Source organism: Triturus cristatus, chromosome 4_1 (assembly GCF_964204655.1).
Source record: "Triturus cristatus chromosome 4_1, aTriCri1.1, whole genome shotgun sequence".
Lineage (NCBI taxonomy): Eukaryota > Metazoa > Chordata > Amphibia > Caudata > Salamandridae > Triturus > Triturus cristatus.
In genome coordinates this window covers 172,557,180-172,574,118 of record NC_140585.1, presented here as the reverse complement: position 1 = coordinate 172,574,118, position 16,939 = coordinate 172,557,180, and the positions used below count along the sequence as shown (strand labels likewise).

The following is a 16,939-nucleotide window of genomic DNA, read 5'->3' as shown; positions in this document are numbered from 1 at the left end:
GTCACATGGTTTCAGAGTGACATCGTTGTTTTTCTTTAGGGTGTTTAATGCGTTTTTTTCTTCCCTAGAAATATTGTTCGTCGGAAAGGGTACAAAGGCTGTTATTTTTCTAATCTTGTTGAGGACAGCTTTTTCGAAGATGTCGACTTCTTTACCAACTTGATCGATGGTAGGTGTGAAGTTGGATGGGGGTTTTAGGCCTGAACGGTTATCATTGTCCTCAGAGGTGCTTCTATTCTGAAAGAATTTTTTGAGTCTGATTTTTCGGAAGAAGGCATGCATGTCTGCCATGAATTCAAATTTATTCATAGTAGTAGAGGGTACAAAGGAAAGACCTTTGGTGAGCAGTGTCTCAGTAGGGTCATCCATAGTATAACCTGATAGGTTAAATACTGGAATTTTGGCTATGTTCGCCAATATTGGTTCTGGCGGGTCCTGATATATCTCTGAGGTTGGGTTTGTTCCTGGTATCTCGGTTGTGGTGCTTGTTCCTGGTGTTGGTTCCTTTGGTAGGTGTTCTGGTATTGGCCTCGGTATTGGGGCTGAAAGCGAGGGCGAGATCCGCCCCTCCGGTTCCCTAAAAAAGGATTCCCACTTTGGTATCTTCCTGCATCAGATCTATATTGGGGGGTTTGGTAAGATGGCCCCTCACTATCGGAATCGGTGGTGTCTGAGAATGTTATGACACGTTTATTATTCCACTGGCCTGCAAAGTTGCCAGTAACACTGTCATTAGTTGACGAGTAGAAATTTTCAGATAGGTAGGGGTAGGCCCTTTCCTGTGAAAAGAGTCTGATGTCCTTCCTAAGTTTTTCCGTCTTCCTTTTGAGCAGATATTCACTGAAAGAGTCTAACTCATTCGTAATCTCTTCTAATTTTTTCTTACCCTCCTCGAGGGCGTTGGATGCTTTAAGTTTGTCTTCTAGGTCCTGGATTTCCTTATTTAAGAGTTGGATTACTTCTCTAGCTGTTTCTACAATAAGGATCATCCAGTCCCTAGAGCATCTGTTTGATATCAGGGCCCATTTTTCGAGGAATTGCCTGATCTCAACAAAAAGCCCTGGTATGTTTCTTACTCTGAGGCCAATAGGGATTGTCCCTGCCTTTAAATACTCCAACATGAAGTTGGCATGAGACTCCGTTCGTTTGGTTTTCTTCTTTAGGTTGAACAACTTGGTCCAATCTTCATTGGGACCTTTGGAGAGTGAGAAGGGTCTGTTGGGGTCAGGTGTTTGACCTATGAGGCGTGCAAAGTCCTCATCAGAAAAACCAAAAGTTTTAATACTGTCCATAGAAGAAAAGAGGTTAAGTAATATACTCGAGAAAAAGGCAGATATGGGAGAAATGGGAATATAATAAGGAGAAGGGGAGGGTTTGCACAGATGTCAGAGGCTGATATAGAGAGAGGGATACAGGGGATGAAAAGATGTGTGCAACTATTAGGGACAAATGAACATAAACAACCCCACAGCAAACAAGGCTGGGAAGGAAAAACCACTAGAAAAGGGGAACCCCTGAATGAATGGAGGTAGAGCAGCAGGGGAAAATTCACAAGTAAATACAATACAGATCTGCTGTACCTATAGTTATTTTATAAACGCATCTAAGTCGTTACCTGAAGCAAAGAAGAACCACTCTTACTGGACTGTGTAAGGATTACAAAACACATAAAGATGAGGTATTAATCCATATTTTAATTATTTTTGAATTTTTAACCTTGTTAGAAAAATACTCATTCAATGGATACGTGAAATTCAGACATTATAACACCATTTTTCTACCAACAAAAACCCAGGACCTATTTGTCCTACAAAGCATAGGTGCCCATGGACAATCTGTGGAATAAAATTAATCACACATACTCATTCATACTCAGACGCATTCATACATTATAACACAAGGCACATGACCCTAACTACTAAAATTAGAACAAAATGCAGGCCCAAGATAATGGTAAGCGAGTCTTCTTAAGTATTAAGCATAAACCGATGTGGGGCAAATAGTTATCCCACCAGTTCATATTCAAGTGAAGGAAGGCGCTTCATTGCCATGATTTCCTCAATATAAAATTTCATGAGAAGGTGAAGAGGCACTAATACGTATTGTTCAAGATCTGATTGAAGTGGGAGTTGTGGAAGAAGTCCCTTACAATATTTGCAATTGCCCTATTCTTCCCATCTTGAAGAAAGACACTGATACTAAAATCTACTGGTTTATCATTGATGTGCGAGAGGTTGATAAGATCTTAGTGCCCCAATACCCGGTAGACTCTGACATCATGACACTCCTTACCATGGTTCCTCCGACTGCGATTACATTTACTGTGATTGATTTGAAGGATGCTTTCTTCTCAATCCCTATTCATCCTGACAGCCGATTTTTGTTCGGCTTCACTTTGAATAATCGATCCTTCAGATGTTTTTAGAGCTTCACAGGGGTATACAGAAAGTCCTAGTATTTACAGCCAAGCGTTGAAAAGACAGCTTGATTCTTTCCCTGTGCCAACAGGGGTGGCTCTCATACAATATGTTGATGACATCTTGTTGGCAGCTGATACCTCTGAACAGTGTGAAGAAGGAACACTGTCATTGCTTTCATTTCTTGCATCACACCATCACAAGGTTTCTCGGAAGAAATTGCAATATTGTAGACAGCAGGTTACCTATTTAGGTCACCTCCTGTCTAAGGAGGGACGTGCACTCACACCAGATCACATTCAAGCTATTTTAGACAAGCCTGTGCCCAGTACCCAGAAAGATGTTCGTGCATTCATTGGTCTTACTTCTTTTTGTAGGCAATGGATCACTAGCTTCTCATATATTGTTAAACCCTTGTTAGCCCACCTGACTAAAGACACTCCAATGCCCCTTCCATGGACTACTGAATGACAGATAAACTTCACAAAGCCGGCTGCTCTAGATCACTGAGGAGCACCAACACCCACGCTCTTGTCCCTCCTCTATTAAACAAGAAATCCACACAATCTCGCTCCTTTTCAGGGAATGCACCTAACATCTGGAACTCCCTCCCCAAAGATCTTCGTTGCAACCCCTCTTACGCCAGCTTCAAAAAAGACCTCAAACTTCTCCTTCTGAACAAATACTGGGGTCCTTAAATCCGCCCCTTGGCACTCATCCCACCCCTACCTCCTATTGTTCTACTCCCCCTCTTTCATCTTCCTTCGCCCACTAACTCCTCCCTCCAGCCTTTCCTATAGGACCTGCCCGTCCCTCCAGGTATTACCTAATCCTCCCCCCTCAGCCTCCCCGCATTCACTTACCCTTCCCCCTCTTCTCCATGCTTTCCCGCCCACGCTAGGCTAATTCTCTCAGGACTTGCGGCAACCCTTTGTAACTCATGTAATGTGATGGTGTAAAACTAGAGCTGTTTTGACCTTCTTGTTGGATTTTGAATACTACCTAATTGTAATCCTGTTACATTCAATTAATTTACTATGTATAGCTGTCTAATATCGCCTTAACTATCCCCCTCCCTTGCCTCCCCCCATTCCCATACCCTTCCCCCTCTTTTACATCCTCTCCCTCTCTCACTAGCCTAATCTCTCTTGATTATTTGTAATACTTTGGAAACTTGTTTGTTTAGATTGTGTAATATTTAAATTGCTTTCTACCGTTCTGTATTGGGTTCTGAATACTACCTCATTGTAAATTTTTCTATACTGCAATGAGTACTCATATAAAGCGCTCTGATACCCCCGGGTCCAGCCAGTGCTATATAAAACATGTTAAATAAATGTCAGAATGCTTTCCAACAGTTGCTTCAAGCTCTATGTTCTGCACCAGTATTAGGTACTCCAGACTACACTAAGTTTTAGTACAGACACATGGTGATAAGCAGCATTCTTGTGCATATTTTTCAGCTGTCCTCGATCCAGTCGCTCGTGCGTTGGCTGGGTGTTTTCATTCTGTTGCAGCGGCAGCTGTGTCCATACGTCAGAGTGAAGGGATAGTTTTGTCACATAGATTGCTTGTGTTAGTACCCCATGCAGTTGATGCCCTTTTGAACCAAACCAAAACGCAGCATTTAACTAGTGCTCGTTTGACAGGATATGAATTGACACTTTTGGCCCCTCATATCACTTTGAAAAGATGTTCAACCCTTAATCCGGCTACTCTATTGCCATATCCAGCTACTAAATCCCAGTCACAAGAGTCTCATGAATGTATATACCTTACTGAGGAACAGACAAAGGGTCGTGTTGACCTGCAAGATACGCCCCTCTCAAATGTTGATGGAGAATTATGGGTTGATGGGTCTTGTTTGAGATTACCAGATAGCACGACATCTGCTGCATATGCAATCACAACGCTTCAGATGGTAGTTGAGACAGCTCGCATTCCCCAGAAGTCAGCTCAGGCAGCTAAGCTAATAGCATTGACGAGGGCGTGTGAACTTAGTACTGACTTGTCTGTTAACATCTATACAGATAGCTGCTATGCCTTTGGAGTGGCTCACGATTTTGGGTTACTCTGGAAGGAGAGAGACTTTCTTACATCACATGGGACGCAAATAGTCCATGGAGAATTAGTGCATAATCTTCTGACTGCCTTGACATATCCAAAGAAAATAGCGATTGTTAAGTGTAGCGCACACAAGAAAGTGACTGATAAAATAGGACAGGGTAATGCCTTTGCAGATCGCATAGCCCGCGAAACTGCAATGCAGTGAAGCACCACATCTATGTACGTGGTGAAGTCACAGGCTGAACGTTGGCAATGGTCTAAGGAGGGAACATTGGATGATGAGGGCTGTTGGAGAAATGAAGACATGACTAAGTGGAGATTGCCCACAGCCTATTTACATCCTATGATTCACATGGCACATGGGCCGGCACATGTTGGAGCATCCTCAATAGCGAATTTGCTTACACAAGTTTGGGAGCATCAAGAAATTGCTGGTACAGCTAAAAAGATAGTGCATTCCTGCTTAATTTATCTCCAGTACAATCCTGGAAAAGGGACTCAGACTCCAACAGGAGGGTTTGCTACACCAACTGCACCTTTTGAGGTTCTGCAAATGGATTACATCCAGCTTGAACGCTGTAATAATCTAGAATATGATCTAGTAGTGATATGTGCCTTCAGTAAGTGGATAGAGGCATACCCTACGAAAGATAATACAGCTGATAATACAGCTCTTACTACAGCGAAGGTGCTTCTAAAGGAGTTCTTCCCTAGATTCGGTGTTTGCAAACTGTTGTGGAGTGACAACGGACCCCATTTCATTGGGCAAGTTGTTGAGTATGTCTTGAAAGGATTGGAACTTAAGCAGAAGTTTCATGCTGCCTTCCACCCACAATCAGCAGGGCTAGTGGACCGATACAACTCTACCCTCAAACTTAAGTTGGCTAAAATCCAGACTTCCACAACTCTGAAATGGCCTGATGCACTACCCTTGGCATTGCTGTCTATTAGATCAGTGCCACATACACGATCTGGCCTTACAACGTATGAGGTGGTATTTGGAAGGCCTAAGAATATTTGGGGGATTCCTATGCCACGCCCCATACCTGATGTACCTTGTGTTTTGACGAGTGACTACCTAGCACAGTTGACTGACAGCTTGCTTTCTATTCATCAACAGGTTCGAGAAGCTCGTCCTGACAGGTCGCAAGGTGATTGTCATGATCTTTGGCCCGGTGACCAAGTAATGGTCAAGGTCTTCCAGAGGATGAATAGCCTGGAGCCCAGATGGCACAGTCCTGAACAAGTCCTCCTGGCGATGAGAACTGCAGTCCGAGTGACCAATCAGAAGAACTGGGTCCACTCATCCCACTGCAAGAAAGTGCCGTCCGCCCTGGTGGAACCTGTTGTGCTTGCCGACCACCGACAGATCCTGGACACCGAGAGAGGCCAAGCCACATCACCTGAAGAACCTGAGGAAGTCTTCCCGGACCACACGATCCCTGGTACATCTGGATATCAGCTGCGACCCCGGAGAGAAACTGCATTACTGAAAGAGACTGGTTGAGCAACCGTCCTGGGTTAGTGAGAGACTGAAATGGTGAGGGGGGATCTTTTGCTTAGTGACACCCGTCTCAGCCCTCAGTGAAGAAACCAACAATGCCTATTGAAGAGACATCGACTGCTGTGAGAATCTGCAGCAAAAAGACTATATGCATTGATGGGTTTGCTGTCAGTGTGATCATTATGGTAGTAATAACTTGGGTTGTAGAGGAAGTGGCTCCTGCTCGACGAATACTGACTGCCACTACTCCAGCACCTATTGAGCACCATTACTTTACTCTCCTTTATCATGAGCAGAAGCACAGACAGTCTTATCTCAACAACACATTCATCCAGATGTTACACCACACATAATGCTACGAACATCACTGACTGTTGGGTGTGTGGAATGATGCCTGCTCATCAGAAAAAGGGAGGAGCACCTTTCATTCCTCTTCCGTTTTCACACAATGGTTCTTGGAGGGCCTGGTTTGCACTGCTCTGGGCTACCCATATTGCTAATATCACTGATTTTGGTGTGGGAAACCTGAACTACCAGTTAAATAAAGTGTGCTATCCTGATGAGGAAGGAGATCCGCAGGCTAAAGGAACTGTATGGGAGATGGATGAGTATCGCAGAGGAAATTCCTCTACACACTATGTTTTCCTGAATACTCGAACTGCTAAGGGTGATGGACCATTTTTTATAGCTGTTACTAGGGCTCGTGCAGACTTGTGTGTGAACAGTGTTGGCAGAATTCCCATAGGGAAAAGTGATTGTACTTTGGTTTTAAATATTACTGGAGTAAATAACAGCAGTTTTACATCATCGCATAATACATATTTTATCTGCGGAAATAAGGCATACTACAATTTCCCCCTTGGCTGGTCCGGTACTTGTACCACCTTCTTTTGAGCTCTTGTGTGGGTATAACAGACCCACAGTTTCTGTACTCCTTGTACTACCTCATACACTGCCTGAGGGTTTTAGTATATATGTAGTTCCACTCATGAGGTTTAATAAACTGTTGCTTTGATATTACAGCTTCCGTGCCAATCTCTACTTGTTTGTCTGAGGACTAGTGCTCTAAGAAGGGTGAACCCCTAGCACCGGTAGGCCTTGGTGAGGTCTACTTCTACACCAGGACCAACCCCGGATTTGGGAGTCGCTTCGCATGAGGCAAGCCAGGGGTTCCATTGCCAGTGCAAATAAGAGGGGTGAGAGGGGACACCCCTGGTGCGTACCTCTCCGGATTGGGAACTCCTCTGAGATAGCACCATTGATAAGGACCCTGGCTTTGAAACTGGAATACAGAACAAGGACAACACGGCGGAAGTAGGGACCGAAGCCCATCGGCAGAAAGACGTCCTCTAAGTATCGCCAGTCCACCGTGTCAAAAGCCTTCTCGAAGTCTATAAGAAGGAGGGCAAGATACAGTGTTAGGCAATGGCGGTGGGCCAGGACAAGGAGGAGGCGCCGTATGCAGTGCCTGGTACCACGGGCTGGCATGAAGCTGCACTGGTCCGAATGGACCAACTTGTGCAAGAGGGGATGGAGATGCTGGGCCAGGGCTGTGGCGAAGATCCTCATTTCAGTATTAGTTAAAGAAATCGGACGGTACTCCGCACAGGAGGCAGAGGGTGGTTGGGTCTTCAGAATTACAACAACAGTGGCCACGTCGGTCTTGGGGTAAAGGAGCCCACCTCGCCGACATGCTCGAAGAGCTCTACCAGTTGGGGCACCAACAAGTCTCTGCAGGCCGTGTAGTACTCCTGTTGGAAGTTGTCCGGCCCGGGCATCTTCCCTGGATTCAGCAAAGAGATGGCCCCCTGTATCTCCTCTGAGGTAAAGGGGAGGTCCAGATCCATCGTCTCCGCCTGCGTGAGGCAGGAGAGTTGGACATCCGCACATCCCAGCAGAGCTGCCAGTGTATCCTCAGAGGGGCGAGCAGAGTATAGCTGAGCATGGTAACCGCAAAGGCCTGTGCAATGGCCCCAGAGGTGTGGTGGTGAATATCAGCGGCCTCCTGGATTTCAGGGATGATTCTGTTGGCCCTGAGGTACGAGATCCAAGTTGTGCTGCAACTTTCCATTTTTGTCTCCCCAGCCATATATACGGCCACAGAGGAGCGCACAGCATCTTGGCAGAGTCTAGGGATATCTGTCGGATTTCGAGGAGTACTCCTCTTTAGCAGGGTTAAAGAACATAGAGTTCTAATATCTGCTAAAATAGTGTCCAGAAAAGGGACATTTGCTACAGTATGAAGATAGTCAGATTAATTTTGCTATGATGTACTGAACACACAGCCCACTTGAGAAGTGAACAGACTGACTCCTGGGCACGGTGGAGAGGAATTCATCAGAGATGTAACCTTTTCCTTCTCTTCTTTGGATTAGAGATGAAGCTATTGAATATGCTAATGCACAGGAAGGGGAGCAGCAGAATGATAAGGCTTGATGGTTATATGCATTCAATGTATTTGTATGCTGAATATGCTCTTTTATGTTACAGATGCACTCAAATATATAAGGGATGCAGTGGGAGCGGCTTGGCGCAGAGGCCGGGGCAGCTGACACCGGAGCATGGAGCTCATGGTGCGATCCCCAGCTCCGGTGGCACCACAGCCCAGCACCATGCGACTCTGGACATTAGTTCTCTTAATTTACCTGATGGCTCCCAGCGCCTTGAGACCCTTAGGGTTGATTAGTTCACACTTTACAAATACTGGGGTATTCATTTATTTATTATTCAAATACTTAGATTTGGCAAACTGTCAGACCTACAAGTCCACAAGACTACATCTTGCTTGCTCCATATCTGAACATCCAATGAATTACAATCTGAGTGTTCACTGATGTTGCACTTCAGTGAGAGGTGGCAATGTTTAGGTATTTGGTCATTCAAATATATCATGATGTATCCAGTTCCATAGAGGCAGATTGGACTTTGCATCAAAACCTATGGGTGTTTAAGCTGATCTGCCCACGTAACAGCCCAGTAATGCTCTCATGATGCAAAGCGATACTACGGCATGCAAAGAATTTTTGATGCTGAGAAATGGGCACTTTTCCAGCATTAAACACTTTTTTTACTCAAAAGTAAATACAGTGAACCACTTCACTCTGATGTAGGAGTTAAGCAAATTAGGGTCATAGCTGTCAAGCAGCAGAACGCTAATGAAGGCTAATGTCAACTTTAGTAAAAACATATTGACCAATAAAAACAACTTACATTTGTTAAACTGTGATACCAGCTGTAATTAATTTTGACTGTAGAATCCAAAAAATAATTGTTGAATGAAACAATACTGTGGCCTCTGATTACAAGGTTGTTGTGGATACGGCTCAGCCTGATCAAGAGATCTGGTGATACCGGATACAAAGCTACATTTTGGTATCACATATGTTACTGGTGTTGTGTAGTTCCTAAGAATACTCAGGATCTGCACGTTTGTTGGACAACATAAACCAAGGGCTTGGTGTCAAGACTAATTCCGGACACCCCGCAGGATATGTTGGCCTGGAGACCAGCTAGCTCACAGTGCCACCTTTAGCCTGCCAACTTACCAAGGAGCCAATAGTTTCTGGCAGCTACTGAACATGACAACCCTGACCCCTCAGGGATCGAGGAAACAGTACAGTGCTTTTCGCTCAGTCACTCGTGCTCACTTATGCTCAGAGATATACAAAGAATGTACGATGGGGCGTTTCAATAAGTATTTATTGAACCAGCATCATTCTGGTGTAAAACATATGTCGTGAGGCAATCAATAGACAGAAGCAAAGATATAAGATTACAAGCACCACAAGAGTAAATGGTAGGTAGATTTCTACCATGGCGCTAAAGCAATGAATATCTGCAGGCATATAAAGTACAGTAATCTTTGCGTATTCCTGCTAATGCGGACCCTATCTAAATGTAAATAGATGTATGTAGATGTAGAAGTATGTATGTCAGTGTAGAAGCCAAGAATCCCCTAGAAAGAAGCCAACCTCATTACCGGGTGGGAGAGAATGAAGGACCCCATCTTGGTCTCAAGTAGGACACCCCGGGAGGGATGTCAAAACGCTGCATGTTGATAATTCAGCATGCAGGACCCAGTGTCAGCATGGAAGTGTCTCCACTGTAAGTGTTGGTGTACGTCTTCTATACCAAAAAGGTGCCCACAGGGGTTCTACCTTGATCAATATGTTATGGTTGCAATTATGCAAATTGACTGAATCAATAATTCTAACTGTGCACAGCAGGCCTGTCGTCCAAGGATGACAACGGCAGTGACTTTTGTACAGAGTTATTATACAGAGTGCGCAGGGGATTAAGATATGATACTTAGAATCCTCACGCATAAAAAATGAGGGAAGTTTTCAGAGAAAACCACACAGCATTTATTCAACTCATAACTAGACAAGAGGTCAGTGCCGAAACCATTATATAGAGAAAGGTAGGATGAAAGTAGGTGAAAGGTTGCCTTACTATATGGCCCTAACTTATGATGTCTAACCCTGGGGAAAAATGTAACTAAAATTTGATGCTGCACTTTCTGTGCATGACATTTGTTGAACTTTGATGTTATTCTCCCATTTGTGCTCCTGATATTTTGATCAGCCTACAGATGTACTGCCATGTGTGACACATATGCTTAGTTTAACAATATTTGTATAAGATCCAGACACAAAGACAGAGATGGCTATTAAGTCATACCTTACAATATCTTAGTTTGTACAATGTATATTTCTGTTTACTTTACCAATGAGTACGCCAGTCTGAAACCGCTCATCGATGGTACTGTGGCAGAAGATGTATGCATCATGTGCACATCTGGGAACTTTTGCAAGGACATTGATGAACATTCCCTGATGGCCCACTGTCGCCTGGACAATTATGGAGTAGTTATTTTTGAGGTTTATGAACAGGTGCGATGTTGCAGCAGGGTGCACAGATTGGGCATGTGTGCAATCTATGGCACCAAGCACAAAAGGAAATCCAGCAATGGTGCAGAAGCCTTGCTTTAACCATTTGATGTATAGTTTTGGGGAAGAGAAGGTACAAGGGTGTGAGTTTTATGATGGCATCCAATATAGATGGGCGAAAATTCTCTGTGTAAAATGCCAGCCAATCTGGCCGCTGTGATTTGGTAGGACCCTGAGGGCAACATGTGTAGGATAGAAATAGATTTTACGTGTGCTGGGTTGGCACTGGTCCTTGCAGTTGCTGACTGGAAACTTGTGCTATATTCTCCATCAATTCCATGATGGACTCCCTCTTCAGTGTGTAGAACTGTATAACTTCCACCTCCCTGATGTCAATGAGGGATATGTGCTGATGGAAAACACACTCCTTCCTCCTTCGCTGTCTATGTGGTTGTCGCCTAGATACTCATACTCCCAGTTGCAGCATAATTACTGGGTTGAGTAACACATGACCTGATTTTACCTGGAGTAATTCCACACCCTGTAAACCCGGTTAAAGTAAGTGTCTGCTGGACAACAGTTTGAGGTAAAAGGACTGCCCAATCCCTGCTCAACCCCAGCTGGTAGTAAATGAATGCAGATAACGGCACATAACACCTATGATTTCCAAACCTCACCTGCTCACGGTTTACCAGACAGTTTTTAAAGTACTTGTGTCTGAGCCATAGGGCCATCTTTTCTTGCTCCACACTTAGAACCCTAAATTCCTTCTTCCCGCGATATCATCATCAGACCAACTTCTTAGCACTACAAAATGTTGCTATTTTAGAATGAGCGGCTGAGGAGACTTAGACCATAAACCTAATCTCTCTAATACTGTCCAAAAACCACACAAGTGTCTACGACTACTAACCCTTCAACCAAAACTGAAGACCTGGCTCTTTCAGTCTTTGCCTCATATATATCCTGCTCTCACTGCTTTCACTCAACCACTAAAAGACACCACATATAGCAAAACTGAGTTATTCAAATCTTTTTAACATTCAAAAGAAATTACTTTGGAGACAATAGTATTCTCTTAGAAAAAAACAGGTTTTCTTTTGGACATTTTTATATGGGAAAATAAAAAAATAATAATGAATATTTAGAAAGAGGAGATTGTATAATAAAAGGGCCATGTTACCTGACTTTCCGCTGTGTTGCCAGAGTAACAGACAGACTTGCATCCAAAGACTGAGGTGGAAAACGCGATGCAGAACTCTAGTACTGAGAGTATCAGCAGGAGAATGAACAGCAAGGACTCCAAGCCTTGTTGGAAACCCTAAAATGGAATAAAAAATTAGAATTATGACAGAAAAAACTACAAAGTAACTCACATCACATTAAATGGATCTGGGCCCATATTTATGACGCCTTTGCATTGTCTTTGCGTCACTCATGTCAAAGCAAGCACAATGCAAAGGCTTCAGTATTATTTACAAAGCCACACCAGGCCTGATTTACATGGCCTTGCGTGGTTTGTAAAGAAATGTATCTCAAAACTGCTGCTTGCACTCCATTGAGTTACATTTTAACTTGGAAAGCGTTCAATGTGTAGAGCATGGATGTTCCCATGCAGCCACCCATAGATTTTGGTGTATTCTCAGATTTACAAAGACTTCTAAACTTGGGAATGTCTCAAAATGCTACTCCTTCACAATTTAGGTGTAACATTGAGAAAGATCTTTATTTTTCCTTGTTATTTCCTCTTCTTACGTGCGCTGAATTACGCAGCACACATAGAGAGACAAAAGTGCCTATAAAGATTGTTTTGTGCAGGAAGATAACCCTTCCTGCACAAAAATAATCTTGCCTGTAATGCAGGCCCCCTTTTACCATGGAGCAAGGATGCCGGCAGTAGCCCTTGGCCACGCACAGTGCACCAGTTCTAGGAGGAAACAAAATGCTCTATATCTTAGTAGAGGTCACATTTCTGCTGTCTCCTCCTCACACAACACAGGACAGCAACTTTGCTTGATGCCCTGGGTTGTGTGAAAGATGAGATTATGTGCCCCAGTTTTCTAGAATTCAGAATTCGATCCAAAAGTCTCACTTCAGTGACATATATTCATGGTCAGCATTGTTATCATTGGTAACCAGGTGGCATAGAAGCATTGTATTATTTCATGTTCTATTAATATGAACGGTACAGAAACAGATAGGCTTCACTAGGTGTAGCTCGTGCTTCCCCTCGTGGCAGAGGTCATCAAGGCAAAGGCAGGAAGAATAGGGAACAGGATTCTAAGAGCTATCCCATTTAGATTTTTTCAGCTTTTTATGTCTTTTATTTCAATGTAATAGTCTTCCTAGATTGCTTCTTGAAGTGGAAGACCCACTGCACCTCTTACTGATGACAAGTCAAGGTCATCTGACCTCGTCTATCTTTCTTGATTAGCCTGGTCTGACCTGAGAAGGTCACTAAGGGACTGAGAAATTAAACAAAGGTTCTTAGTTATGGAAATATTAGTCGTTAAATCTTTCACAACAAAGTTCATATTTTTCTATTGGACTAGCCCGCTGTAGCCAAAATAAATGCCCCACCTTCATGCACCCAGAGTACAGAAATGTTTTAAGGCATAGGCAAAGTGGGCTCTGGCTCAGGGCCTCCACCTTTCTAGGGCCCCCATCATTATGCTTTCAGGACAGTTACAGACAGTGACACAATGCATAAAATATAGGGCCCCTGTATAATAGGGACAGAAACTCCAAGGTCTCCAATATCTCAAAAATATTCAAAAGCTTTGCACTGAACGGAGGACCCCTGAAGCACTGGGGTTCCCTTGAAGGTTTGAGGGCCAACAAAGAATGTTGTCAATGATCACACCATAGTTGCTGAGGGTGTGTGTTTGACATGACAGCCTTAGGGTGGTCTTCCCGAACTTTTTGCCTGCTTACCTCCACTGTTTGTTGTATTCTTTCTGTTTAAACTTTACTACTGCTGACCAGTGCATGCAGTTCTTCCCTAAACCTGGTTTAGTTAACTTATCCACTATTGGTATATTTAATTTATTTGTAAGTCCCTAGTAGAGTGCACTACTTTTGGCCAGGGCCTATAAATTAAATGCTACTAGTGGGCCTGCAGAACTGATTGTGCCACCCACACAAGCAGCCCTTTAAACATGTCTCAGGACTGCCACAGCAGAGCCTTTATGGGCAGTTTACACTACTATGTCGACTTGGCATTTAAAACCCCTTGCCAAGCCTTAAACTCCCTTATTATTACCTATATGTCACCCCTAAGGTAGGCCCTAGGTAGCCCATTGTTCAGGGTGCAGTGTAAGTAAAAGGTAGGACATGTACTTTTAAGTTTTGCATGTCTTCGTAGTGGAAAACACCTAAATTCGTTTTTCACTACTATGAGGCCTACCCCTCTCATAAATTACTATTTTAGAAATGCCACTTTTAGAAAGATGGCATTTCTCTGTTCTTAAAGCTCTGCATGTCTGCAGCCTGTCTTCAATACATGTCTGGGGTGGGAGACAGCTGGACTTTGTGCATTCCCTCTAGACAGCCACATACAAAGGTAGGGTAGGTGTGACTGAGTGCCCATCTGCATCATGATGGCTCATCCTGGGAAGGATTGGAGGAAGGAGCTGACACTTACACCTGAATGGGCAGTATCCTGTCCCCCCACAATGTTTGATTACCATCTTGAAGTGAGTTTGGAGCCAGGGCTGAGAAGGGAGGATTTCTGTGCACTTCAAACCTCCTCTTTGAAGTCACCTCCACTTCAAAGGCACAGCAGGGTATACTTTCTGGGTCTCTGACCCCACGAAATGGGACACTTCTAGACCTGTAAAGAAACTCTGCCAGTAAGAAGGACTGCTGTGCTGCTACAAGGACTGCCACTCTGCTGAACTGCTGTTCTGGAAGAACTGCTTTTCTGCTGCGCTTCCCTGCTGCCTGCTACCCTCTGCCCCTGCTTAGGAAGAATATAACTCTTGCTTGAACTCAGAGTGGTCTCCAAGGTCATGCTAGCTTGCCTCCTGTTTTGAGGCTTAGGAATATCAAAGCCTCACTTCCTGCCCCCAATGTCAGGTTCTTTGAATGTGGATCCAGGTGCTTTCTCCAGTGAAACCGATGCATCCCTTGCTGCGTGAAGCAGAATCAAAGTATCACTGCTGTTGCGGGATCAATACCGGCGCATTGCACTCAGAACCAGCACATTCCCTCCAGAACCGATGCATCATAACCACTGCATTGCTGGCACTGCAGTGAGAGAAGATCGATGCATTCCCTTGACTGCGTGGAGAAAAATGGCGCATCGGCTTTCGAACCAACACATCTCGACTTCAGTCATCGTCTTCAGAACAGGCGCATCACCATCATTGCATGGAGACAATTGCTGCATCACCTCGACTGCAGGATCGACACTGACGCATCGCTCAGCTGCACCCCACATCTCACTGTTGCGAATAGGATCAAGGTATTTTGTTCAGCGGGCCTTGCGTGGCTCCAGTGCCTGGCCCGTGCTCCATCACGGCCGGCCTGAACTCTTGATTTTTGCCCCAGTCCAGCGCGACCAGATAACCCCCATAGGTGCATATTGCTTCTAAGCACTATTGACACTTTTAATCTTTAAAAATACCTATCTTGACTTCTACAAATTGGATTTTTGTCATTTTGGTTTTTTATTCATGAAATCATAATCTACTTTTCTAAACTGGTGTGGAGCATTTTGTGGTGTTTTCACTGTGTGACTGTTTGAAGTGTTGCACACATACTTTACACATTGTCTCTTAAGTTAAGCCTACCTGCTCTGTGCCAAGCTACCAAAGGGTAGGCACAGATTAATTTATAGTGTGCTTCTGACTTACCCTGACTAGGATTTTGGTTCCTGTTTGGACAGAATTCATAACTCTGCCAACCAGAAACCCAATTTCTAACATGGCTGGAATGAGCTAAAATTGGGCCCCGAGCAGGGGACCTCAAATTAGGTTTTGCCCGGGGTCCTCAAAATCCTTAAGACGTCCCTGCCATAGCATATAGCATATTTAGCAAAAAACCCTGTCGGCCTTCTCCACCACCAACACATTCCTTTCTACTGTGGGGACCCAGTCTATAGGTTGCAATTCCATATTTTATGTGAGGATGCAGCCTCTTCTGAAGTGTCAATGAACTTGTTGGTGATTCAGTGATGGGAGCGGACGTAACTCTCACAATTCTGTGTAATGTTATCACATGGATGTACCCAAACATTCGGTGAGATTATGCAGAAATATGCGAGAAGAGCAATTCTGTATTGAGCACTACTTACTTTGCGCAAATACACTCCCTTGCATCCAAAATGGATGTAAGGTTGTGTTTTGCTCCAAGAAACTAGTGCTTAATGCAACAGAACATAAACAGCAGCACGAGCAGTCTCTTGCGCTTGCTTAATGAGCTCATGTGGTAGGATTTCTTTCCCGCAAGTTACTCTTAATTACGGGAGCGGGTGTAATCACCATATATTGGTTATCAACCCCTTTCCCTGCATGTTTCGTTATTTCACTTGATGCCATTGCACCATGGGATATATTTCAACATCACAGTAGCACAGAATATAGCGCATTTCCTTTTTTTTATGTACATCAGAGTCCTGTCTTTCTCAATGGCATGAGTCTATAAGTCTACATGTTTTCGGACAGCTCCGCGAGGCAGAGTCTATCAATTCCTTAGTGCTTGTTGCATGTCGCATGTCCACGGGTATGTGACAAAGAGTATTCCCCCTCTGAACAATAGGCCCCACCCCAATTACCTACCATAGCTCTATACGAACAAGTTACTTACCTTTGGTAAAGCCTTATCTTGTAGAGACTCTATATAGCTGCAGATTCCTTACCTTAGAATTATCCCCAGGCATCAGACTGGCTCCGTAATTGTTTTGTGAGCAGTACCACTGTGCACTGTTGGGCCACATCGTTTGGCTCCGTGTGGCGTCATGGGCGTTGTCTGCGCTGGAAGTGACGTGCACAGTGCCTCTATAAGTGTCACCCCAGTGTACTGACATCAGTTTATTTTGGCAACTTTCCATGCTAGGAGGG

The 16,939-nt window shown here is 44.1% G+C and overlaps 1 protein-coding gene across 1 annotated transcript in view; it reads right to left on the bottom strand.

Annotated features, from left to right (window-relative positions):
• The window catches only part of LOC146853828 (membrane-spanning 4-domains subfamily A member 4A-like), a 146,854-nt gene that overhangs the window by 39,803 nt on the left and 90,112 nt on the right, over positions 1–16,939 (bottom strand). The window contains exon 6 of the mRNA XM_085651816.1: positions 12,061–12,198. Coding sequence (XP_085507942.1) covers positions 12,061–12,198 — 138 coding nt within the window. The remainder of the gene's footprint in view (positions 1–12,060; positions 12,199–16,939) is intronic.